The sequence below is a fragment of the Xylaria bambusicola genome, assembly GCF_022495145.1.
Source record: "Xylaria bambusicola strain CBS 139988 unplaced genomic scaffold F5B22scaffold_55, whole genome shotgun sequence".
Taxonomy (NCBI): Eukaryota; Fungi; Ascomycota; class Sordariomycetes; order Xylariales; family Xylariaceae; genus Xylaria; species Xylaria bambusicola.
The window spans coordinates 84,112-107,725 of record NW_025953608.1 but is presented as its reverse complement, the minus strand read 5'-3'; the positions used below and the strand labels follow the sequence as shown (position 1 = coordinate 107,725).

At 43.2% G+C, this 23,614-nt stretch overlaps 9 protein-coding genes across 9 annotated transcripts; 3 read left to right on the top strand and 6 right to left on the bottom strand.

Moving 5' to 3' along the window:
• Nucleotides 1–4,287: 4,287 nt before the first annotated feature.
• Nucleotides 4,288–6,188, bottom strand: F5B22DRAFT_623101 (kinase-like domain-containing protein). The gene is made up of 3 exons (XM_047976017.1): nucleotides 5,954–6,188; nucleotides 5,722–5,886; nucleotides 4,288–5,639 (listed from the first exon to the last, which is right to left on the bottom strand). The coding sequence occupies exons 1-3, from the start codon at nucleotides 6,128–6,130 to the stop codon at nucleotides 4,548–4,550; spliced, it is 1,434 nt and encodes a 477-aa protein (XP_047826829.1). The 5' UTR covers nucleotides 6,131–6,188; the 3' UTR covers nucleotides 4,288–4,547.
• Nucleotides 6,189–7,260: 1,072 nt separating this feature from the next.
• Nucleotides 7,261–9,132, bottom strand: F5B22DRAFT_639103 (uncharacterized protein; the record flags this gene model as incomplete). The annotated part of the gene is made up of 5 exons (XM_047977679.1): nucleotides 7,261–7,872; nucleotides 7,919–8,071; nucleotides 8,120–8,281; nucleotides 8,330–8,982; nucleotides 9,057–9,132. 5 exons carry the CDS (start codon nucleotides 9,130–9,132, stop codon nucleotides 7,261–7,263), a joined length of 1,656 nt encoding a protein of 551 aa, XP_047826828.1.
• Nucleotides 9,133–9,532: 400 nt separating this feature from the next.
• On the top strand, nucleotides 9,533–11,330 carry F5B22DRAFT_623086 (putative HDEL sequence binding protein). Its single transcript, XM_047976016.1, has 4 exons — nucleotides 9,533–9,899; nucleotides 9,966–10,024; nucleotides 10,079–10,145; nucleotides 10,234–11,330. The coding sequence occupies exons 1-4, from the start codon at nucleotides 9,872–9,874 to the stop codon at nucleotides 10,725–10,727; spliced, it is 648 nt and encodes a 215-aa protein (XP_047826827.1). The 5' UTR covers nucleotides 9,533–9,871; the 3' UTR covers nucleotides 10,728–11,330.
• A 55-nt stretch (nucleotides 11,331–11,385) lies between these two features.
• F5B22DRAFT_442283 (uncharacterized protein) lies at nucleotides 11,386–14,120 on the bottom strand. The gene is made up of 3 exons (XM_047971872.1): nucleotides 13,936–14,120; nucleotides 12,782–13,882; nucleotides 11,386–12,728 (listed from the first exon to the last, which is right to left on the bottom strand). Exons 2-3 carry the CDS (start codon nucleotides 13,475–13,477, stop codon nucleotides 11,529–11,531), a joined length of 1,896 nt encoding a protein of 631 aa, XP_047826826.1. The 5' UTR covers nucleotides 13,478–13,882; nucleotides 13,936–14,120; the 3' UTR covers nucleotides 11,386–11,528.
• A 439-nt stretch (nucleotides 14,121–14,559) lies between these two features.
• On the bottom strand, nucleotides 14,560–15,795 carry F5B22DRAFT_442221 (putative sister chromatid cohesion protein Ctf8). The gene has a single exon (XM_047971871.1). The coding sequence runs from the start codon at nucleotides 15,495–15,497 to the stop codon at nucleotides 15,033–15,035; it is 465 nt and encodes a 154-aa protein (XP_047826825.1). The 5' UTR covers nucleotides 15,498–15,795; the 3' UTR covers nucleotides 14,560–15,032.
• Nucleotides 15,788–17,339, top strand: F5B22DRAFT_623081 (ribosomal protein S6e). The gene is made up of 4 exons (XM_047976015.1): nucleotides 15,788–16,033; nucleotides 16,263–16,625; nucleotides 16,800–16,967; nucleotides 17,031–17,339. Exons 1-4 carry the CDS (start codon nucleotides 15,941–15,943, stop codon nucleotides 17,124–17,126), a joined length of 720 nt encoding a protein of 239 aa, XP_047826824.1. The 5' UTR covers nucleotides 15,788–15,940; the 3' UTR covers nucleotides 17,127–17,339.
• An 18-nt stretch (nucleotides 17,340–17,357) lies between these two features.
• On the bottom strand, nucleotides 17,358–19,987 carry F5B22DRAFT_623077 (phosphoribosyltransferase-like protein). The gene is made up of 5 exons (XM_047976014.1): nucleotides 19,147–19,987; nucleotides 18,797–18,888; nucleotides 18,341–18,713; nucleotides 17,871–18,269; nucleotides 17,358–17,795 (listed from the first exon to the last, which is right to left on the bottom strand). The coding sequence occupies exons 1-5, from the start codon at nucleotides 19,737–19,739 to the stop codon at nucleotides 17,768–17,770; spliced, it is 1,485 nt and encodes a 494-aa protein (XP_047826823.1). The 5' UTR covers nucleotides 19,740–19,987; the 3' UTR covers nucleotides 17,358–17,767.
• A 1,054-nt stretch (nucleotides 19,988–21,041) lies between these two features.
• On the top strand, nucleotides 21,042–22,514 carry F5B22DRAFT_623070 (transcription initiation factor TFIID 23-30kDa subunit-domain-containing protein). The gene is made up of 2 exons (XM_047976013.1): nucleotides 21,042–21,652; nucleotides 21,741–22,514. The coding sequence occupies exons 1-2, from the start codon at nucleotides 21,494–21,496 to the stop codon at nucleotides 22,140–22,142; spliced, it is 561 nt and encodes a 186-aa protein (XP_047826822.1). The 5' UTR covers nucleotides 21,042–21,493; the 3' UTR covers nucleotides 22,143–22,514.
• On the bottom strand, nucleotides 22,515–23,519 carry F5B22DRAFT_623067 (ribosomal protein S19/S15). The gene is made up of 4 exons (XM_047976012.1): nucleotides 23,267–23,519; nucleotides 23,195–23,210; nucleotides 22,911–23,090; nucleotides 22,515–22,826 (listed from the first exon to the last, which is right to left on the bottom strand). The coding sequence occupies exons 1-4, from the start codon at nucleotides 23,310–23,312 to the stop codon at nucleotides 22,790–22,792; spliced, it is 279 nt and encodes a 92-aa protein (XP_047826821.1). The 5' UTR covers nucleotides 23,313–23,519; the 3' UTR covers nucleotides 22,515–22,789.
• Between the last annotated feature and the right edge of the window lie 95 nt (nucleotides 23,520–23,614).

Below are 23,614 nucleotides of genomic sequence, written 5' to 3'. Positions count from 1 at the left end.
CTATTTTATTATATTCCTTTTTTATTTTTATATAAATTAAAAGGTTATTAAAGTATATTAATAGCTTTATATTAATAAGGTTTTAAAAGATATAGTTTATTATAAATTAAAATATTATAAAAATATTAATAAATCCTATAAGCATTATTATATATTTAAAAAGTTTATATTTATAATAAAATGCTATTTTCCATTTATAACCCTTTTTAATTTTAATTAAATAAAATCTGGACTTTAAATTAATCTTAATAAACTATTTAGCTTTTTAAAATCTAGCTTAAAGTTTTATAATAAAAGGAATAAAATACCTTATTAATATTATAATAGCATTAAAGCTTTAATAATTTATAATAAGGTATAATAAATTATTTAGGTCTTTCTTTTTTATAAATATAAAGGGTACCCTATATAATATAATAAATTTATAAATATAATTAATTTTAAATATCTTATTTAACTATAGTTTAAATATATTTAATTTATAATTACTTATAGTATAAAGGGGTTCCTAAAGTAAAATCTTCCTATTTATAAAGTTAATTGTATAATCTTAAGGTTAATAGTTAAATAACTATTATATTATTACTTTAATTATAATTAAAAGGAATTCTTTAAATTTTTTAAGGATTTATTCTATTATTGCTTTAGCTACTATTTAAAGCGTAATTATTATAACCCTGGCGGTCCTTAGCTTAAAAATGGCTTAACTAGTATAATTTTTACAATAGTACTTAAATGTAAATATAATTTTTCCTACCTTTTTAAAGAAATAGGTAAGCTAATGTTTTTTTATTTACTATTAGGGTAGGATAATATTATAATCCCTATTAAAGGTATTTAATTCGAAGCTAAACTTTATAAAGTAATTTTTTTAATATTGGAAAATAATTTATTTTATATAATATTGTTTTGCTTTTTATATATATGTTGTATTAAAGGTTAATATAGGTTTAAAATATACTTTTTTAATAAGAAGCAGCTTTTATTATTTAACCTTTAAAAAAGATATTATAAAAATAATATTACTTATATTTAAAAGCACTTTAATTAAATGTTTTTAATTATTATATAATAGGGTTATAGGGATAATAGGCCTATAATTTATTTTAAGCTTTAAATTAGTCTTCTTTTAAGCTAATTTAAAAAGTTTATCTTTTATTTATTTAATTATATTAATATAGGAGAAGTTACCTTTTTAAGGGCTTAAATTCTTATATAATACTTTATAGAGCCTAATTAAAAATTTAAATTTAATTCTTTTAATTCTATATATTATATAAGATTAGCTATATTTATAATAATAATATTAATTTTAGCTTGCTTTACTATAAAAGGTGGTTTAATTCCTTTATTAAGCTTTCTTTTAATAAAAGAGGTTTTTTTAAGTATTAAAGGAAGCTCTTTCCTATTAATATCCTTTTTAATATAATAAATAAGGGTATAATAGTTATTTTTATTATATTATTAATAGTTAACTTTATTTTATTTTTATTTATTAATAAAAGTTTAATCGATTCCCTTTAAGGCAGTTATAATATTTAACTAATAATTATTTTTAAAGTTAACCTTAGGTTTATTTAATTTTTTATTAATAGTTTTCTTTTTTTTATTCTTTTTTAAAGATTAATTTTAGCTTAAATTAAAGTAATTCTTTTTATTTTAATTTTAATAGCTTAATTTTAATTATTCCTTTATTAAATTAAATATACCTTTTAAAAATAGCTTAAGATATATTAATATATTTTTATAAGTAATGTTAGCTTTTTAAATTATATTAAAAAACTTATTATTATTTTTAAAGATATAGCTTTAATTATAATAAACTATTTTTATAAGTTTAAATAATAAGCGTTTAATAATAAAGGTTTAAAATATTAAGCTAGACCATTTTATTAAATTATTATAGTTAAAGATCTTAATAAGGAATTAAGCAATATTATTAAAGTACTTTACCTTTATTAAAGCGTTAGTATTTTAATACATTATTAAGGGATCCTTAAACTAAGCTTTTAAAGCTATTTAATAAACTACTTAAGTATTAATAATATTAATATAACGGATTTATTTTTAATAAAATTAATATTATTATAAAGCTTTATTTATTATAAAAAAACTAATTTAATTAATATAATGCTTATTAAAGGGAAAACTTTTTATATATATAAATATATAATCTTTAACTTTAATCTATTATAAAAAAATTTAAAGGTATCCTTTTTATTATAAGTATAGGGCTTATTAAGTTGAATGGGATTTAGTATTATAGTTATGGAATTAATACTTTTAAGTGTAGCTGAGAAGGCATATGTTAGTTTATTAGTAGGAGGGTTAAGGGGATTGTTATTATCTAAATTTTTTCTAGGTCCTCCATTAGGGTTTTAAAGTAGTCCTTTAGGTAAACCGTAGGGGGGTTGTCCCTTAAAGGGGTTATTATTATTGTTAGAACTATTAGGGTTTCTTTTTAGGTTGCCTTTTAGTAATGGGGTAATTCTGGTAAGGACTTCCGGGGAAATTCTTATTGCTATATATTAAGTTTAAAAGGCCTAGGTAATTAATTAAGCCTTTATTATTTATAATGCTTTATTATTAATTTACTATTATAAAATAGCTTTTAATAATAAATACTTTATAATAGGATAGTTAATAAAGCTGGTTATAATATTATACTTCTTTAATTTATTAATAATTTAATTTATATTAAGTATAATTTATTTATTTAATTATTTTTAAATCTTTTAAATTATTATTTAAATATAAATTTATAATTTATTAATTTATAAATTAATTAATTTATTTTTTAATTATAATAGCTTAATTATCTATAATCCTTTAAGTCTTTTAATAGCTAGCTTTTTATTTAATAAGCTTACTTTAAAAAGTCCGGAAGGCCTAATAATAATAATCCGCTACCTTTTTAAATTAATTAATAATATTAGCTTAAAATTAAGCATTTTATATAATATATATAATAGTTCCCTATATATTTTAAAAGAAAGTAATACTTCTTTATATAATTTTTTATTAAAAATATTTTATTTACTTTTAAGTTATTTATATATTTATTTTATATAAATTAATTAAGGTATTATATATATTATAAATAGTAATATATATATTTTAAAATACTTTTTTTTATTTAAGGGGCATTTTTTACTTATATTTTTATAAAAATTAAATTATTTAAAAGGTTTTACCTATATAGTTATAAATATTTATAACCTATTATAAGGGGTTTTGGATTATTATATTTATATATTTTATTTTTATATTTTTAATATTTTTATAAATAGTTAAGTTATAAAAGTTAAGCTTTATAGCTTTAAATATTAATTTAAGGGTTATAATAGAAGGATTTTATTATAAAGCTAATTAATTAATAAATTTAAATAGGTTTTTTAAAAAAAGGTAGTTCTTTAAAAAAAAGGGATATAACCTAATTAAAATAGGTAGGTTTAAATATAATAGGTAATAATAAAAAGGATATAGCTTATTTAAAGGTTAAAGTTAAATTTTAATTAGGGCTAGCGGAATATTTATTTAATACTTTTATATGTTTTAATTTTACTTATAAGTTATTAAAGGGTAAAATGTTTTTAATTTTAAGCTTTAAGGTTTAAAAAGGTAATAAAGGTAAATAATTTAACTACTGTTTATTTTTAAAATAATTTTTATATAATAAAAAAAATTTTAAAGAATTAAAGTTTAAGCTATTTTTATTAAAATAGTAAAAATTAGAATTAAAATCCTATAATTAAAATATATTTATAATTTTAAAAAAGTTTAAAGCTTTAGGTTAATAAAGTTATTAACTACTTTTTACTTTTTAAATAGGAATATTAAGATTATAATATATAATATTTAAATTATTAAATATAAGGTATAAACTTTCCTAAAATACCTTTATTTAATAAAGGTAAAGAAAGTATTTTATTAAAGTAATCCTATATTTATAAGAGCTTAAGTTTAAAATAATATTATATATATAGGGGATTTATTAAAGTTTATCCATTAAATAAAGGTTTAAGCTATATTGGAATATCCTAAAGGGGGATAATAAATTATTTATAATAAGGGCTTTTATAAAGGGCTTAAAACTTAATTATATTTATTAATAATCTATTAGGGGTTTTTAAAGCCTTAATCTTCCTTTTTCTCTTTCTTAAAGTGGAAGATTCCTTAGCTATTTATGCTTATTCTGGCCTTATATAATCTATGATTCCCTTCCTTCTATTAGGCATTTATGCCTTAACTGTTGGTCTTCTTGCAGCTAACAGATTGCTCTTATCCAATCGCTTATAGCCTCACTTTCTGCCAGGGGTAGCGTTGGTTATCTTCGGGTCCCTAGGTCTCATAGGACTGTCCGTGTGACAAAATACAACGGAAGGTGCTATTCCAAGGATATCGGGTCAAGGTTATGGAACTTGGCACCCTGATCGCGAGAAAACTACCGTCCATATACTCAAGTGACAAACCTGCTCTGTTTTCAGCTATACCTTTATCTGAAGGATATTAAAAGCCTAAAATATAAGAGCATTAGCCATAAGAACCTAGAAACAGTACTCCCAGAGCTGGCGTTCGGTTGCTAGTTCATTCTGAAAATCCCCAAACTGTTTAAAGACTTCGTCGATGATCTTCAACCACCGCTTCTGGAGCTTCGTGATATAATGCGCCTTGGTATAATCCCAATACTCCGGAAACCACCCAGAGTTCTCCCAGTCCACAATCCCTGAAAGCCTGCCGTTATGCATAAGGACGTTTCGCATATTCAAATCTGCGTGTGTGAAGACAATTTTATGCCCGCTGCAGTGAGAAACACCAGGCAATGCGCCAACCTGGAGGGTCCTGTTAAACTCCTCTTCGTCCATAAATGGTCCAATGAAATCTCCCCGCTGCTCGTCATAGTCTAAACCCGCGATAATTCGGTAATCATAACACGGCTCACCGAGGGAATTACAGATGGCATAATTTGGGGTGACTTCCTTTGGTATTGCCCGCAGCTCCCCCAGACATCCCCGCAAGTCATAAACCAGCGTATGTACCTCATCCTCACTGAGTGTATCAATGCACATCCCTAGAGGGAGGCCTAGAACTCGGAAAGTTAGTAGGTAAGACATGTCTGTGCTTGATACAAAGTCTAATGGGCGGGGGACAGGTATACGGCTACGGCGTCGCACGAGCTGCAAAGCGCCGTACTCATTAGCTAACCCATTGTGCTCTTCTGCGCTCGCTGTTTTAAGATATATGCCGAACGGAAGTTTTTGAACCTTCAAGCTGGAGGATGACCCGTACAGGTGTGCTCCTATGAACCCCAAGCAGCGGTGGACTTGTATGCGGAGGTTGGCTGGTACCAGGTAGCGCACCGTTATGAAAAGCATAGCGGCATACTCTGAGAGAAGTCGCCAAATTGTGGAGGATAGCATATTGCTAGCTGGTTGTGGCTGTTTACCCGAGATCTCTCGAGCAACCAAGGTCCACCGTACGGGTTTTGCAAATTGCGATACGATTTGCAATAATGAAATATCCGGAGTATCTATGTTAGAAGCTGAGTGGTCTGTGAAAAAGCCACGCCGAAGCAGTGGCGTCTTGTCTAGAATGGAAGGCCATAGTGGACCTCCAATTCTAACTGTAGCTACACGATACTGGATCTTTGTAAGCGGAAATGGCTTGACAATCTTTTAGCTTGAGACTATGCTTGCCGCAGACAGGCAGTTAGGCACTTACCTCGGAGCTTTTGCTGAATATGAACTGAAAAAACCCTTGCGACAACGCTATCGCCGCAGATTTGCGGACAAGCCAATGATTCCGGTGATCATTCAGAGAAGCGTCATTGAGTATTCGCTGCTGCATTCCGGGACCGATGAAGATGCCAAGCATTTTATGCAAAGACTAAACAAGTATCTGGTTAGTTGGAAATACATCAAGAAAAGACAAGAACAAAGAGAGCTATACTTACTTGATCGACTGCCTTGGCCATTGGAAGTATAGGAGCAACGACCAGCGGATCAATAAAGGAGCTTTTCAGGCCAGTGATGCAACACTTGTTGCCATCCCTTCTCTTAACATTGGCGACAACGTCTCTGTCAGGCCTTCGGTAAGGCGGCAATTCGTGCGTGACTTTTGTTATGAGCATAGCGCCTCTGTGGGTTTAAATATGATGGCACTTACTAGAAGCGATTAACTGTTTCCAATCGGACAGTAGCGGTATTAAATCGGGGTCACCTCTTCCAGGGGAGCATCTTTGAAGCATGTAGCGAGCGGCAGCTCCAGAGTCTACCGAATCTTGCAGGAAGCATTCGAGGAGTTGTTCGTCTGGGTACTGAAGACCAGCATTCCGGATGGCTGCTAAGGCCTTTTCTAAGACATTCGCGGCGTCCGCCATGTCGTCGTCTATTCCGCGAAGCGCAATACCGTGATGAAGCGCTGGTGAAATGTTAGCGGTTTGCGGAGTAGACGCGTCACAGCGGCGCAGCACCTTCAGTGTTGGGGGTGTGATATTGAGTAACCACGCCCTTTCTATCTTCGTAAAGTTATATACCGTAGGCCATATTGCCTTTAGATATGTTGGCATATACACGCAGCCTGGGATGCTACTAAATACGGGTATGGTATGCAGTTATGGAGTAAACTAAGGTCGTAATGTTGTCCCGTATAACACTTACCAAGGCTCGCTCGATTACGGTACCTAATTTTCACATGATCGCACCCTCAAGGGCCTCTGGTCGGCCGCCCAAACTAAGACCACCTTGTGGCGAACCCAGAGGGCTGTGAAGACCAAGGTATGGATGATTAAGGACGACGTCAAGAACCTGTTACTTGGAAGGTGCGCCGCACAAAAGTGTAATATCTGCACGATCTCGTTGGGGGTTATTGTCCTGCAGGTCGGTGGGATTCCTTGGTGGGGGTAGTAACTCACTTCCGCGTATTAGCCCCGCTAGATTCTCGGCGAAGGTAGTCATGTGCGGTGTGGTTAATGGTAAGAGGAAGTCGAAGGGTGTGTTTAAAGGGGCGACATGGGGTAAGGAGCAACCCGCCTATGTTAATTTGGCGAATGAGCTTGCAAGTGCAATTGCGTCTTCAATAATTCAGCTCAGGTTAGGTAACCAATAATACAAAAACTATCTAATAAATTCTCGATCTAAATATTATCCAACCTATGCAGGGTTGGCTTACAGTACATACCTAGTAATTAGATGGCCTATGCATGCACATGCTCTTTGCCAGTAGCGTATAGAACGTTAACATGCTGCCACTCAAGTACACCTACCGCCTTGTGGTAAAACTTGCTTGGCCGTTATGAAATAGCTGGCATTGGTTCATGGAGAACCACCATTCCAGAACCCCATGCCACATTATATAGAGATACTCACCCTCACTCTCCCCCTGGGACTTTGAAATAGGTAGAAAACCTGCGTCAACAACTTGAGGAAAACCCCAAGCGGACCTAGACATCCTTAACCACATCTTCTGAGAGACGTCTACTGCAATAGGATCTTCAAGACAATCAAGGCGAGTTTGCCCAACACTCTCCTGGTGGCCATCGGTGTAGTCGAAGACCAATCCGGTAATAATCGAACTACACTCAGTCCGGCACAGTCTAACGCGAGCAACATTATCAACGCGGGCCGTAGTATAGAGATAATCTTCGTAGGACATAGACTTAGGATATGGGGTTGACACTATTGGGAAATAGCGTTTTGCTATGTTTCCGACTATAGGTCTAGACGCAACAGCATGAATCCCTGCGGGAGATTCATCGACGAAAAAGGGGCTATCATTAAGGTCGGCTTTGTGTAGAAGCTCGTAGCTGCACGGATGCCAGCAAGATTTTGGGTATGCTCCCATCAAATGGATGCGATCTATATTTGTAATGGCCTGTTCATTATTAGAAATATATTGAAAAGAAAAAGGAGTTACATACAATAAAAGCAACTTCCCTGCCGTGTTTGCGACGGCGTTGCCATATTTCCGTGATCCTTTCACCAGGATAAAACGGAATGTAAAGCCAAAGGGCATACGGGTAGTTCGACGTGACATACTTATAATATGAAAGATCTTCCCCGGGAAAATGTGCCTTGAGCGCGACAACATGTTTATTCTAACAAAATGAGTAACCAGTAACCTTTTCGTCAAGCCTAAGGGCGGTCATTCTAAGCGGATCAGATGGTTTCATCAATATTGTAAATCGAAGTCGTTCCGGATGGGGTTGAGGCGTGTCCCAAAGCACGCTCGCGTCGGGCGTATAGCCTATAGCTGGGCAAATCAAGCGGCGCAATTTGGAACCCTGCCTGTATAAGCAAAACTCGACGAGCAGTAAGTGAACATAACTTACATCAGTCCGACCTTCAAGCTCAGGCCCTTGTACCTGAACCGTTCTCCACCACAAGCCTGGCTGCGAGCGATCCCGTATCTTATCTGACGGACCAGCAATATGCACCTCTCTGACACCTAAATGATCCTCGGCCACATGAACCGTCTGTATAGGGGCGTCCAACTGCGATGGGAGTACGACGTCGCCCAAAGACGGCTCGTTCGCTAGGGATACGATGTATGGGACGCCATCGAGAGAAGCATAGCGAGCCCATACCAGTTTCGACAACTTAATGCGGAAATTAGCCGCTAAATTATCTTGACAAAACTTTGTGCTTATTTGTAATGCATATTCGCGGACGCAATATTGTGCAACGATATTGCAAACTTCATAGGGTAGTCGGAAAGCGAGCGAAGGGTAAATCATATGGGCTAAGTGAGAGCGCATCCAGCGAAGGCGTCTCACGTTTTCACCGGGCCAGGGATCGTAGGAATAAGAGGTAGCATCGAACAGATTGGGGACCGATTGACAGTCTTCATGCCAGATACAGTCAGCATGATAGCCGGTAAGCCTTTCGTCCCAATGTTGACATCCAGGATAGCATGGCTCGTAAGTGTAGGTATCGTCTTCGAACGTGTTAAATGGGATGGTAACAGAACAACCATCAGGCCTCACTGTTTCGTTGCTCTATTAGTTTAAACCCACAATGCCTCCGAAAAGAAGAAAAGGAAATTCCTTTTACACCTACGTATAATAATTTCTTCATTCTTCGCGAAGTCAAATCGGCAAAGGCTACACCTTGGGGCTATACAGAAATGATCCATACGCAGTAACCAAAAGGACTATGATTCATGATTTGTTAATGTTTGGGAACGAGCGACTCGGTGGGTATTAAATACCCGCAACTGCCAGGTGCCTATATACCTAATCCACTCATACAATCAAATCGAGAACTTGACTGTACAGGGCACATTGCTATTAACAAATCAAGCTGGTCAATGACTTGAACTATAACTTGTACATCTCCCATGGTTAGATCTGCAACACTTTCCTGGTGTCTCATTAGCTTGTTCGAAAACCTACCCCTGGTCCCCGTCTAGTGCTGCCCATCCCAGTCAGTCTAGGCCAGTCTAAATGTGGACGGAGTGACATCATGTACCTATGTCTATAAGCCATAGTATGCGACTAGTGGTGCGTGGGACCACTTCTCTGAACTCTCCAACGCCCAAAACCAATAGCTGGAGCTACCATGCCGGGATCCAATCATAGGTCCATCGCGTGTCTAGGTGTATTGTGTCCTTTCAAACCTACCGGAGACGCATTTCTCACGTCTTTTAGCCCTGCCTATTTTCTCGTTTGAACCTTTCTCAACATCCAAGTCGACCATCACCCTCTGAGTGTACACGATTCCGCCGCACAAGCGACTACTTTCGTGACGGGCGCCTTGCCATCTCAGACTTCCCGTCCCCCCCTGTAATCCTCATTCTCGCGATAGCTCGTCTTCTGCGCATCGTGTCAAAACAGCTATTTTCAGGAGCTAGGCTCCCCTCCTAACCGCACATCATGTCGCTCAACGTGTTTCGAGTCCTAGGTGTGTGATATCTGATTCCTTGGGTGCAGCGTAGATCACCGACTAATCAATTGTCCCATCCTCTAGCGGACTTCTCGCATTTGACGTCAATCTTCATCCTACTTCACAAGATGACGGAGCTCAATGTCAGTTTTATCGGAACAACCCGGCCCCAGCACAGCAACTAACATCAACACCAGGGCTGCTCCGGTATATCCTTCAAATCGCAAGCTTTGTACCTCATCGTCTACGTAACTCGATATCTCGGTGCGTTGCTTCTTCAACATGTCCCTCCCCTCCCTGTGCAAGATTCCACACGGACACTGGTAGACTAACTAGCCGCGACCACGCACAGACCTTTTTAGCACCGAAAGCTACTATAATATCATCTTCAAGATCTTGTTCATCAGCTCACAAGGCTACATCGTGTATCTGATGACGACCAAGTACAAGCCAACCCACGACCCGAACCTTGACACCTTCCGCGTGCAATACCTGCTGGGTGGCGCTGCGGTGCTGGCCATCCTAATACCCTACCGCTACACAGTCTCCGAGATCCTATGGGCCTTCTCCATCTGGCTGGAGTCAGTAGCAATCCTGCCGCAGCTATTCATGCTGCAGCGCACGGGCGAGGCCGAGACCATCACGACGCACTACCTATTCGCTCTAGGAATCTACCGCGGGCTCTACATCCCCAACTGGATCTACCGCTACTTCACCGAGGTCAATCACAAGATGGATTGGATTGCCATCATCGCCGGTATAATCCAAACCGTTCTGTACTCGGATTTCTTCTGGATCTACTACACCAAGGTCATGAAGGGCAAGAAGTTCAAGCTGCCTGTATGAGACGGGAAATCCTGATATCCTCAGTTTCCCAAGAGACAGGACAGCCTTTAGCAAGACCACAACGTGTATAACTAAATATATCCAGGCTCGATTTCCAGGGGGGAAATAGATAAAAAGCTCCCTCCCACTTCACCACACAACGTCCATAACTATACAAAATATGTTATGCGGACAACCGTGTTCAAAATCAATTGAATACTGATTTTACTATCAAAGTCACGGCTTTTTCTAAAAGGAGCATGACTGGCGTTTTGGGCGGGTGCGAATTGGGGAGTTGGGTCCATGTAAGAAAGTAAACTTTAGGTGGGGGGAAAAGGTCGTCTAATCATCAAATTGGGGGGTTTTTAAAAACACGGGTGCGTTGAAATTGAAAGGGAAATATTTAGGACAGCTAGGAAGGCGATCATGGTTCGAAAAAAAAATTCACTAGTAGACCATTTGTAATGTTTGTACATAGAGATGTATTGTCGTCCGTGTAATGGAACGTTTGGTCGTCTCTTAAGCATACTACGCTTTTCAGCATGCGTGCTCTGTATCTTTGAAAGCCTGGGCTTTTCCAAAGTTAGATATAAATGTCAGCTAACACGAAGTGGCTTTATTGACCTACCTAAGATATTCTGTCTGCCCATATGGGCTGATTATCGTATGCGCGAGAGTGAAAAGCTCGTGAGCTGTGTTACACAAAGTATGGAAACGGGCTTTGATTCATAGTGGGTATATTGAAGATTGGTATCATAAACGAATGCGACCTTCATGCTATACAATCTGCATAACTATATACATTTAAAATATCCCTCTTTATCATCGTCCATTTTCTGAACTATGTGTCTCAGGGTCTGAAGACTCGCCCCCGTAAAACGACGTAGCGAGGCCGATGTTGGGCACCAGGTGAAGTCGCCTCGGGACGGGAGCCCGTAGCTGTGAGGGGCTCGGGGGCACTGGGCGCAGCGCTGTCATCAATTCTGGGTGCTGTTGTTGATCTGCGACAGGTGAGCTCGATGAGCCCGAGTGATCCAAGGATGGTGGCGGCACGGTTGACACTGAGAACCGAGATATAGGCTGCTGCTGCTGCTGCTGGCCGAGACCGCCACCTGGGTCAAATTGGGTGAGATCTTGATTGATTATGCTGAATTGTGAAGACCCGGACCTGGCTAGGCTATGCGCGGGCTCAGGGATGGGGTCTGCCGACTCATCGTCTGTGGTAAGAAGGAAAGTCGCATCGTCGCCAACAGAGCTGGCTGGACCTTGCGGGCCAGGAGCGTTGTAAGCATTCAGACTGCTGAAACGCAACGGGATACTGGGAGGAGATGGTAGGCTCGATATTGCACGATCCGGTGCTCTATTTTGCGATGGGAGCATAGCTGTTGTCCGCAAGTTGGGCAACTGCCTAGCGGCGATTTCTTTTCTGCCTACACGGACAAGGTGCATCTGCTGAGTCCCAGATTGAGTCCTATTTCTTGAAATCATGAATTTGATGGGCGTTTCATCACTAATTTCAGAGCTAGAGCGTCTGCGCGTGCTGTTTCCGAGAAATGGAAACCGTACACTGAGCGGCCGCTCGCGACTGGAGCCACCGAGCTGTCTCTCTGACATAGGAGAGACGGGAAGAATTTGGTCGTTTGGTGAACCAGGACCCAATGGAGACGGTAAGGGAACTTCGCTGACGGGAGACTTCTCGCGGGTTGGGCACCGTATCTCTGGTCTCAACATGGAACGAAATCCGTTGCGGAACTGATAGTGGCCAAGTGATAAATTTGCGGGATGATTTGTTGAGCCTGCATCACCTCGGATCCTGCGAAATGATGGCCACGGCCACTGTCTTCTGGCCTTATCTGACGGGCCAGGAGTACTATTGATCACGGCTCGTTTTCGTCTATAACGAAGCAAAAAGTATGTAGCCAAGATAGACGAAAAAGACGACACCAGAAACACGCCTACTATGATGCCTGCCAACTGACCCCCACTAAGATTTAAGCCGCCAGACTCTGGACTCAAGGTATACTTTGGCTCATTAGACTGAGTATTGCTTGCCCAGAAGGAATTATCGGACTTACGCCAATAGGAGAGGTATACTCTGCGACTTGTGATGTACTCCTTACGGTGGATAAAGTGCTCGCCAGGGTAGAGGTCGTACTTCTCGTAGCAGTCGAACTTTCCGTAGTAGTCGTACTTGCCGTGAGAGACGTACTTGTCGTAAGAGACGTACCTGTCGTAGCAGATAGAACACTACTCACCACAGAAGAAGCACTGGCCTGTGCGGATTCAATGGCACTCTGCGCGCTTTGCGAAGCACTGGACTTGGCGGCATCAATCGCACTTTGGGCACTTTGCGAAGCGCTTGATATCGCAGCCGACAAGCTAGATGAGGATTGAGCTGATAGGCTGGACGATAATTGAGTCGATAAGCTGGAAGACAATTGGGTCGACAAACTAGATGATATTTGAGACGACAAGCTGGCTGAAAACCCGTTGTTGCCGCCCGGTGGAGGGGGAGGAGGTGGCAAAGCCTCTCGGATACGATTATGCTGGGCTAATTTTGTGATTTTCAGAGTAGGTTCTGGTGTTATCAAAGGAGGCAATGAATTTGTCGTAACCGCGGCCTTTCCCATAAATTGATTGTGGCCAACGCCCTTCATGCCGTTATGTACCTTAGTATCCTCAATGACAGCGTGAAGTTTGAAGCTAGAATTCAGGCTTAGAACTGGAATTGCCACCAAGACTAAAGGGAGGACCCGTTTGGTGATGATCATTCTGCGTCTTGTACCGATGCGTCTGCTCAGTCTGCCATGAATGTGCTAATATATCCAGAGAACTTGCGGGATAGCCAATAAGGAATAATGGTTGACTTTGCTGCATTTGCGGTACACGGACTTTGTCGTCATTGCACGAGCTCTAAGCTTGCGAAAAGTACATCACCGCAGAGTTGAGGAGAAAGCCTAGGTGTAAAGCCAGAATCGAGCTTCACACGGCAAAGCACAGAGCGTCTTTGAATATGTTCATCGGATTGTGTCGACATAGCTAACTGCACCTTCTACATCTAGTGCAGTAACACCGCCACCACACACACATCATTTAGTCGACTGCCGAGGAAAGCTGGCGGAATGAGGGAAATGTTACACACGAAGGAATCGTCTGATCTTTTGATTCCTCACTGTCTACAGCAGTATCGGTCCTCAAACTCTTTTGGAACATGGGGAGCAGCGCTTACACATCGCTTCAATGACGAGGGTGGCATCACTTGTTCTAGTCCCAAGAGGTGGGGTCGGATAAACCTGGTTCAGAACATGAATATGGTTGGCCTGGCTGGTGTAGAGCGTAGCATTCGTGACCGAGCTGAGGCAGGGTGTAAGATCCCCTGAATCTCAGATTCTGCATCGCCATTGCGCGGGAAGTCTGTAAACCCCAAAGTTGAAGACTTGTGGGGCTATAGGCACATCATTTGACCGCGTCAAAAGTAGGCCTATAGTTGGCTAGTTGGAATCGTTTTCGAGGGCATTACCGCTGCGACGAGGCGAGTGAGGTCGATATGAGGACTAGGACTTGCTTCTCTGGGTGTCGTTTCGGCATTGTGTGGTCCCTCGATAAGCATGAAACGACTCGACAGCTTTGAAGCCACCTGATCCGAAAGAAAGCCGCCCGGTCATCCTTCCGATAACAGCAGTTACCGAATCGTTGATATAGCCTGTCGGCTACTCGGAGGGGTCTCGAAGTTCGAAACACTATAAAACATACAGGTCCACTTTTCCTATGACCCCGTATGATAGCAGCCACAACACCGATTGCCGACTACAGTAGTGACAAAAACTGATTAAGTAAAAAGTTTTAGTCAAGGTAAATTGCCTCACAGTATCATGGCTTAGCTGAATAATTAGCACCACGTGCAAAGACGATCGAATGGAACCATGATCGGGATAGAAGTCGCTTCGGGGATCGCTTATCGGCAGCTGGCTCAGCCAGACAACTATTCTCAGTCTCGAGAGTTGCTATGTTTCATATTGGAATGGTAAACCATGGTACTGGTGTCGGGAAAGAGAAATATCATCAGTGAGGCTTTTTATGCTTTGTCGTTGGCCCCTGCAAAGTCGGGTTTTGGTGATAATAGTGTCGACTGTACACTGAGCTGACAAACCTCGCCCCATGAAGTTTTGAATTTAGTCCTTCCGTAAACAATAACGGATTGGTTTCCTCAGGCTTTCCGAGGATATTTACTTGTGCCAAAGTGAGGCGCATGAAAGTTGAGCGGCAATGGGCGTTGCATTGTTTCCTGCACCTTAACTAGGTAGGTACCAATGGCCTATCCCTGTCTCATACGCGCCCAACAGGCTCAGGGCGATGCGAAAACATCAGCTTATACTTAACAATTTCAACGACCTCTAAATCCTCCCTCGCATCTTCAGAGGATGGGCCGGCCGTTTCCACGTCTAGGTTAGACGTTTGTCTTTTGCGAATGATAGCCATAGCTCTAGGCAGCTTCTTTACTTCTCCAGTGAGTCTTTGGTGCTGTCCCACGTACAAGTGAACCCGCTTCATCCACGCGGTGCTCGACGCGTCTTGTGTCTCTGGATGATAATCTGGAAATGAGATGCGGCCAATTTCTAGCTCAGGACAACCTCCTTCGCTGTCCTGTTGGTCTGACTGAGGCAAGTTGATGGTGCCTTGTAGCTCAAGAATAGCCAGTCCGGATGGTGTGTGTATGAGCTGAGGGAAGGGATTGGAGGAAGGAGCTTGATCAGTAGGGGTTCGCAGGTGAAGAGTTACAGATGAAGCCATCTTGACTTCAGCTTCGATGACAGTCGAGATGGTGCAGCAGCAAGAAAAGGGCCAGGCCAATGATACCTTGTCAACTCATGCTGCAATTGCTGTAGGAAAGTTTATCACAATGTAAACTGCCATATTGAAGAGGTGCCCAGCAGCTAGCTATTAAGCTACATATGTATGTACTCCCTTAGGTACGTACCCCAAGACACGATAGTGGGTCATAAAGCAGCCTATCAAGTGTCTGTATCCGATAAGATAACATGTGGTCCATGCGCACTCGCTTGCCCTAGCGTTATCCCACCTTTTTTGTGCTGGACCCAGTGAAAAATCAGGGTTAGCGAGAAAACCAAATCACAACCAACCCATCGATTATCTCTAGCAATTCTCGGTCACGATTTGACTTCCCTCTCTCAATCCCCGTCACCCAAAGTCGATCGCCAACACCCACCGCCGAGATGAAGCTGAACATCTCCTACCCTGCCAATGGCAGCCAGAAGCTCATCGAGATCGAAGATGAGCGAAAGCTCCGCGACTTCATGGAGAAGCGAGTACGTTATCCTGCGTTTTCCGTCTTTCAGCCTCGCCCGGTTTTTTTCGATATGAGATAGAAGCGATAGTAGCGAGGAGTTTTACGAGCCGAGAGAAGACCCACGGTCACCTGCAAACATGAAGAGCTGTTTGCCAGTAGACCTTGCGCCACTATCTCGACGTCGAATTACAACATACTGCATCATCAAATGAATGTGAATTGGGTTGCTAACGTGATGGTGTTATCAGATGGGCCAGGAAGTCCCCGGTGACAACCTTGGTGATGAATTCAAGGGATACATCTTCCGCATCACCGGTGGAAACGACAAGCAAGGTTTCCCCATGAAGCAGGGTGTCCTCCACCCTACCCGTGTCCGACTTCTCCTTTCCGAAGGCCACTCCTGCTACCGACCCCGCCGTACCGGTGAGCGCAAGCGAAAGTCCGTCCGTGGTTGCATTGTCGGCATGGACCTGGCTGTCCTTGCCCTCTCCATCGTCAAGCAGGGCGAGCAGGAGCTCCCCGGCCTGACCGACGTTGTCCACCCCAAGCGTCTCGGTCCCAAGCGTGCCACCAAGATCCGCCGCTTCTTCGGCCTCAGCAAGGATGACGATGTAAGTAGGACTACAACACTCGTCATCACCTACTCGATCGTTGCTTCTGCGGGATGAGAGAGAAGAATCCTTAGCAGTGTAACCATCGAAGTAGAGTCTGAGAGGACAATCCACACGAGATATGGGAATGCAGGTTGGCTAATATGCTGGGATTTTCCCCACTCTACTGAATAGGTCCGAAAGTACGTTATTCGACGTGAGGTCCAGCCTAAGGGCGAGGGCAAGCAGCCTTACACCAAGGCTCCCCGTATCCAGAGACTGGTCACTCCCCAGCGTCTCCAGCACAAGCGCCACCGCATTGCGCTCAAGCGCCGCCAGGCCGAGAAGGTCAAGGACGAGGCCGTACGTTTTCCAGCTCCCCAAACCATTTGTATTTGCATATCACTGACGAATCATTTTCTGCAGGCCGAGTATGCTCAGATTCTCGCCAAGCGTGTCTCAGAGGCGAAGTCATCCAAGGCTGATGCCCGCAAGAGAAGGGCAAGCTCCATGCGCAAGTAGATGCTTCCAGGCGTTCGGTCGGTGTATTCTGGTTGTTGCATTTCGGCATGAAAATCATGGCTACGGTAGGGCATTGCGGGATAGCCACGGCGAGTGGCTTTAGATAGGCCAAGTATTGGCTTTAGTATATCCCCGGAGGCTACCAAAAAATGAAATGAGATCAAGATTCCCAACATAATATTTCAACTGTTTCAAACAACAAAATTATCACTATTCAGTTTACTTGCGTGACACCTTCGTATGATTGTGCAATTGTCTGGCCACTTATCTATCCAAGGTATTTCTAAAATATCCAAAAGGACCGCCAAACGCCACGATTTTTATCGATCTATTCTAGATTTCGCCAACCTATGCAAATTGTCGCTCACTCCAAATCATGCAGCATAACCCTCCTATATCCTCGCATAGATAAATACATACAATCTTTATATGTTTTCAGACAGATTTATCACGGCGCCTCGAAACTCAGTCGTTTAGAGGTATTTTTATATGCAATGATGCCCCCCACGTGCGCATCGTGTTCCCTGTACCATTAACGCCAATTAAAACCTAGATTACGCTTCAGGCAATCTCCCATCACAAAACATCCTTCCCTTCTAACACAGCAATGTATCCCGTTCACCGAGTCCCCCCAGACCCAATCAAGCGGGAGCATGGTTAAACAAGAAACTGGAATTGCGTTAGTAAAATGTCGTTGAACGGAATCGGGGATGGATGCAAGAAGAAGAGATGGGCGGATATTACCTGACGCTCTCTCCGTTGTGAGTTCGGCGGATCGCCTCAGCCAGTGTAGGGCTTACGTCAATAACGCGTAACTTGCTGCAGCGGTCTACCTTGTCACCGAGGGGGACGGTGTTGGTGACGACGATTTGACTCAAACAGCTCTCATTAAGAATGTTGATGGCATCGCCGCTCAAGATACCGTGGGTGACAATGGCGATGACTTCGGCGGCGCCGTGGTCCTTGACCGTCTTAGCAGCCTTGGCTAGGGTGCCGCAGGTATCTGCCATATCATCGACTAGGATCGCGACCTTGTCCACGACATCTCCAACGAGAACCATGCGTCCGACAACGTTGGGTCGAGGGCGCTCCTTGTGGATGAGAGCGAAGCCTCGGTCCAAGCGATCAGCGATAGCAGTAGCTCTAATGGAGGAAGAGCAATATTAGCTCTGCGCCTTCATGATTGTTCACTTCACTCAGTAGAGTTCACTCACCGTTTGGCGCCACCGGCATCCGGACTGACTATGACGACATCCTCGGTGCCTCGGTTCTCGCGAATCCAACGCAGGACGCTAGGCTCAGCGTAGAGGTTATCTACAGGAACGTTGAAGAAGCCTTGGATCTGAGAAGCATGCAAATCCATGGTGATGACATGGTTGCAACCGGCGGTTTGCAACATGTTCGCAATGAGCTTGGCGGATATGGGTGCACGGCTCTTGTCCTTCTTGTCCTGTCGTGCGTACGGGAAGTTAGGGATAACGGCAGTAATTCGTCGTGCAGAGGCGGTTCGACAAGCGTGGATCATAATCAAAAGTTCCATCAGGCCATCGTTGATGTCGCCCGGCGCAGTGGATTGGAGAATGAAGACTAGAAAAAGCAACGTTCCGTCAGCATGGTGCGCTGTGTACAAAGGTATGGTTGATGCGCAGACGTGGTAGAGCATGCCGTACCATCTTCGTCGCGAACCGATTCACCAATCGTGACGCTCGTCTCTTGGTTAGAGTAATTGAGACTAAGCGTCTTCGCAATTTCAACGCCCAGCCTATTCGTATGACTCCAGTTAGCTGTGTTGCGATCTCTGCAATGTGCGGCACGTTGCGCAGAGCAAGCGAGTGCTGGGCATTATGCTGTAAAAGCCATGAATAGCCGTGCATGGCGTCACACAAGCGAAGAGGTGCGATTTGCCGAAACAGAACAACGGAAGGGGTTTGTAGAATGTTGATAAAGAAAATTGGAGATAAGAAAAAGCAAGCAATCAATCAATCAATCAACGAATTAACCCAATAATCGAGGAGCTTACCGGTCGGCCACCAGGCTCGCCAGCACCGGGTGACTATTTCCCGAGAGCAATTTGATCTCGTTCGCCATGTCGCCCATCTTGACCAAAAGAAGGAGGGGAAGCCGTGCAAAGAGGATCGGAATCGACGCAGTTATATAAAGCCCAAGAGCCAAAAGCCAAAAGCAGACTTCAGCTGGCGCAGAGAGTGCTACCGTGCTGAAACCTAGTTGGCTGGGGGAGAAAGAATCAGCGAAGGAAAAAAAAAAAAAGTGAGCTGTCTCAGCGACTACACGTGGGCGGCGATCCAATCGGCTCGAATCGGTGGTGAACCGCGGGGTGCACTTAGATTGGATTGCGACACTGACGACCGTGGGTTGGCGCAAGGGAACAAGCACCGTCAGCAGCAGTTGCTCAGGCAGCGTCGCGAGAGGGCAAAGATGGACGGTGACACTTGAAGCTGAGAGGTTGATGCAGCACAACGACCGAAAAAAAGCAAAAATAAAAATAAAGAGCCGGCCGATACCTAGTCCCCCATTCAAGCTTTGAACTTGAAGCGGCCGGGCCATGGGGCAGCGGATGAGCACGAATGGGTCTTGTACCACTAGCAGGTACATCTGCTACTGTAAATAGGCACATATCTACATAAGTATTTATCTACCTAATGTACTTCCGCTGAGGAATATACCACCGCACTTGTAACACCTTGTGAAGCTGCATCACGTCGTGTACCAGCCTCATACAATGCTATTCAATGTTCAATTGAATGTAGATAGATTGAATTCCGTGATACTGCTAGTCGAAACATCAAATATTCAGCAGGTGCCTTAGCAAGTACCCTATCATTGAAGTAGACATGTCTGAGGGTGTAATAGTTATGTAGATGCGCGGGGAAAGGTTTTGGCCTGCCTGTGCATGTGAACTTGGGTTTTACTTCGTACGCTAGTCTGCCAAAGCAAGCCGAATTCGGTTAGACAAAGAAATAGCAGGGGAAAAGACGGGGGAAAAAGGATGTAGCTAGCGGTCACAGTCAGTCACCCTCTCTCGCCTCTCTCTGTTACAGGAAGGTAACATCTAGACTTTGCACAATACACAAAGTATTCATCCGAACTCTCACTCGACCGCCACTTCAAGAGAACATTAGGAGGCAGGGAATGATACACAGAAATTGCAGCCAAGCCACTACTGCTTATATATTTATAGCAAGGAAACGATTGCTCCGTACAGAGTTCCATGGTGTAGGCATTGTAGTATGTTATACATGTGTCACATCGGACTAGAGATACTGGATACACCATATGGCCACATGTTACACACGATCTCGAAAACACGCCGCTGAAGACACAATCGTCCAGGATCTATCCGTTTGAATAATTACTATACCTAATTTATTTGTCATGTACCTATTTTCTCAGAAACACCATTTGGTATATACCTGGGCATTCAAAGCGCAAATACCCTCTTAAGCATTGTTCTCTCTTGCATGACCACCCCCAAACGTCCAAGAGCCCGCGATAATGTCTGGGGTAAAGTCCGCGAATAATCCAGCTACAGCTCGTCCAATACTCGAAGAGCCCGGACAGGAACATTACTGACACATTCTGCTGAGGTTCAACCTATAGGTAGGTTTGGGTGAATCTGGCAATGCAAAGATTACTAGCATAGCAGTCTTATAAACTGAGTAGATAATACTGACTGATGATTTGGAGTATCTGATTAGACACAATCAACAAAATGTGTCGACAAGGTTGTTTTCTTCTTTTTTACTTATTTTTATAAAGGCATGTGAAAGTGGATTGTACATTCAAGACGCACTGGAAGCCAAATGCCGGCATGCTCTGAAGTTTCTGTCCAATAGAAACTCGGAATTTCGACGACCCTTGGCTTGAACCATTTCAAACGCACAGACCACAGCTTAAATGGCACCACCCCAGCCAATCATTCCCCACACCGCTCTAGGGCGACTTGCTAATTCGCTGGCTGGTCATCGCCTTTCAACTTCATCATCAACTACCTATCCTTCAACCATCTTTCGGGCAACCATATTTTCTGCATCAGGAGCCGGAAATATACATCAATCAGGATAGTCCATATCAAGCCGCAAAAACAAGATTTCGAGGCAATCGCGACTATCTATATTTGGACTTTCCTTCTGCTCTCCTGGTAGTTCGAGTTTCCGCGCATTGGCACAAGTGAATTATCGCGACTTACACCGCGGGAACCCGCATCAACCCCCTTGCAATACTTCCAGCTATCCATCACCATATATTCTCCACCATTACAGCCTCTCTCCATACAACCAGAGTCCTCGGCCTTGCATCGCGCTTCTCTTCTCTAGACCCCACATACACCAAACCAACCTGACTGCACAATGGCAAGCGCACCCACCGAGAACGAGCAGCTCCCATCGGGCAGCGCCCCCCAGAACGAGCCAGAGCAACATCCCATACCGGTGGAGGCCAAGTTACCGAGCAAGAAAGACACATCGCTAAAAGAATTCCTGGCCAAGATGGATGACTACGCGCCCATTGTAAGCCACCTCTCGATCCATCCCTCTCTCCTCCCTACCCTTCATTCTTGGCACATGTAATCCAACTAACCACGTGCCTACCCCAAAGATCCCAGATGCCGTAACAAACTACTACATGACAAAGGCCGGGCTCCCACCACCACCGCACACGGACCCGCGTCTCGCGCGCCTAATCGCACTCGCGGTACAAAAGTTCGTCGCCGATGTCGCCGCCGACGCCTACCAGTACAGCAGGATCCGGGCCTCGAACACAAGCGCCAACAACCCCATGGGTAACCTCGGCGCAGCCGCCGGCATCGCAGTCCCAGGCCAGGCTCCCGCGGGCGGGAAAGACCAGGGCCGAGGAGGGCCACTAGGTATCCAGAGGGCGGGTTACGGTGGCGGCGGCCAAGGCGGCAGCCAGAACCGCACCGTCCTCACCATGGAGGATCTCGGCATGGCGGTCGGCGAGTACGGCGTCAACGTCAAGCGCAGCGAGTTCTACCGGTAGGAGAAACCGGGTCTACCATGCCTTGTATTACTGGGTTCTATACCGGGAGTTTTTCATATATCAAGCCCCAGGGAACTTGCCGCTTTTGCAAAACCCGAAGCGCAGCATTTAGTTATTTATAGAGGGCATGCATGCTCAGACGCGAATTAGAAATGGGGGCGTACGGCGTTCAGGACTTTATAATGAGCATCACTTCAGTTTTCAAAGCGGGCTGGCTAGCATGATTAGTCGGGGCCCGTTCTCCTTTTTGTTCTGGAAGGCGGGGATTACCTACCTCCTCCACGAATATTTCCGTGTATAAAATCATAGATAGGATGAAAGCCTTTTTTTATCCTTTCGTGAACGTCATTTACGAGTTAAAAAGGGCCAAGAAATGATTTATCATGAAGAACCTACTGATTCCGCACTTCTTCATTGCGTCACACTTTTTTTTACGTTTTAGATTTGTTGTAGTGTACATTGGGGAAGTCGCGAATAGACAGATATAAACAATAATCCTGCCGTATCATCGCTTTTTCTAGTGTCCCCATACAATAAACGCCGTTGGGTATGCTGTACATCCTCCTCCTCCTCTTCTCATTTCCTCTCCGGGCCTGTCTATCTGCGCTCATAGCATCGTGTCGTATCATATCGCTATATCAGCCCTTCTACTTCGCGCGAGTCCACATGAAGGGTTTCCGCGTCCTGTATCATAGACAAATCAATCCAGTTAGCTAGTTCCCAGCAGACCTAGAATTTAAACGGATAGAGAACGAAGGTTCTACGCACGGAGAGAACTCGCCCAGCTTGTGCCCGACCATGTCCTCGGTGATGGTCACATCGTTGTACACCTTCCCGTTGTACACCTGGAACTTCAGCCCGACGAAGTTGGGCAGGATGGTGGCGGCGCGCGCTTGTGTCCTGATGGGGCGTATCTTCTCGCCCGGCTTGGGTCGTGTGATGGGGAGACTAATAAGGCGACGAAGCGAGATTACGTTAGAAAGCTTGGTATTCTGTGTGTTCGTGCATCGCTACTCTTTACGAGGAATTGGAGGATTGGGAGTTCGTCTTACGGGACGATATGCGGGCCTAAGGTATATTAGCATGATCCAGCTTCAGAGCTTGGGGATGAGGAGAGCGCTCACCTTTCCACACGGATCGGCCCTTCAGCAGACACCGCGTGGGCTGCATCTTGTTGGACTATGCGACAGCGACGCCGTGGTATGGATTGGTTGGACGTCTGTGACGGAAGTCGCACCTTTGATTCAATCCACTTCGATGTTATCACATTATCGGATATCCCTTTCTCACTCTTGGCCAACGGCCCGATATGAAAGTATTGACGGCGCGTTGACAGCTGTCGCGGAGCCCTTGGATCCATACCTACTCGGCGCGGCCCCATTATTCCGTGCAACGGAGAACGAGAGTGCAACCACCCATCAAGCCATGTGATTTCCCGTTTATCCCCAATGGCCTATGCATTTGCCTATATT

What these genes read in the sequence shown, in the direction of transcription:
- F5B22DRAFT_623086 (XM_047976016.1), top strand. Translation starts at nt 9,872, where the DNA reads ATGTCGCTCAACGTGTTTCGAGTCCTAG. An exon ending in CAACGTGTTTCGAGTCCTAG is followed by an intron (nt 9,900 to 9,965) that starts GTGTGTGATATC and finishes CCCATCCTCTAG; the next exon opens with CGGACTTCTCGCATTTGACG. An exon ending in ACAAGATGACGGAGCTCAAT is followed by an intron (nt 10,025 to 10,078) that starts GTCAGTTTTATC and finishes CATCAACACCAG; the next exon opens with GGCTGCTCCGGTATATCCTT.
- F5B22DRAFT_623067 (XM_047976012.1), bottom strand. Translation starts at nt 23,312, where the DNA reads ATGCAGCCCACGCGGTGTCTGCTGAAGGGCCGATCCGTGTGGAAAG. An exon ending in AAGCTGGGCGAGTTCTCTCC is followed by an intron (nt 22,827 to 22,910) that starts GTGCGTAGAACC and finishes TCTATGATACAG; the next exon opens with GACGCGGAAACCCTTCATGT.
- F5B22DRAFT_623081 (XM_047976015.1), top strand. Translation starts at nt 15,941, where the DNA reads ATGAAGCTGAACATCTCCTACCCTGCCAATGGCAGCCAGAAGCTCATC. An exon ending in GCCTCAGCAAGGATGACGAT is followed by an intron (nt 16,626 to 16,799) that starts GTAAGTAGGACT and finishes TCTACTGAATAG; the next exon opens with GTCCGAAAGTACGTTATTCG. An exon ending in AGAAGGTCAAGGACGAGGCC is followed by an intron (nt 16,968 to 17,030) that starts GTACGTTTTCCA and finishes CATTTTCTGCAG; the next exon opens with GCCGAGTATGCTCAGATTCT.
- F5B22DRAFT_623101 (XM_047976017.1), bottom strand. Translation starts at nt 6,130, where the DNA reads ATGCTCATAACAAAAGTCACGCACGAATTGCCGCCTTACCGAAGGCCT. An exon ending in TGGCCAAGGCAGTCGATCAA is followed by an intron (nt 5,887 to 5,953) that starts GTAAGTATAGCT and finishes ATACTTGTTTAG; the next exon opens with TCTTTGCATAAAATGCTTGG. An exon ending in TATTCAGCAAAAGCTCCGAG is followed by an intron (nt 5,640 to 5,721) that starts GTAAGTGCCTAA and finishes ACAAAGATCCAG; the next exon opens with TATCGTGTAGCTACAGTTAG.
- F5B22DRAFT_623077 (XM_047976014.1), bottom strand. Translation starts at nt 19,739, where the DNA reads ATGTACCTGCTAGTGGTACAAGACCCATTCGTGCTCATCCGCTGCCCC. An exon ending in GCGAGCCTGGTGGCCGACCG is followed by an intron (nt 18,889 to 19,146) that starts GTAAGCTCCTCG and finishes TCATACGAATAG; the next exon opens with GCTGGGCGTTGAAATTGCGA. An exon ending in CACAACGGAGAGAGCGTCAG is followed by an intron (nt 17,796 to 17,870) that starts GTAATATCCGCC and finishes ACGCAATTCCAG; the next exon opens with TTTCTTGTTTAACCATGCTC.
- F5B22DRAFT_442283 (XM_047971872.1), bottom strand. Translation starts at nt 13,477, where the DNA reads ATGATCATCACCAAACGGGTCCTCCCTTTAGTCTTGGTGGCAATTCCA. An exon ending in AGTATACCTCTCCTATTGGC is followed by an intron (nt 12,729 to 12,781) that starts GTAAGTCCGATA and finishes AATGAGCCAAAG; the next exon opens with TATACCTTGAGTCCAGAGTC.
- F5B22DRAFT_442221 (XM_047971871.1), bottom strand. Translation starts at nt 15,497, where the DNA reads ATGGCTTCATCTGTAACTCTTCACCTGCGAACCCCTACTGATCAAGCT.
- F5B22DRAFT_623070 (XM_047976013.1), top strand. Translation starts at nt 21,494, where the DNA reads ATGGCAAGCGCACCCACCGAGAACGAGCAGCTCCCATCGGGCAGCGCC. An exon ending in TGGATGACTACGCGCCCATT is followed by an intron (nt 21,653 to 21,740) that starts GTAAGCCACCTC and finishes CCTACCCCAAAG; the next exon opens with ATCCCAGATGCCGTAACAAA.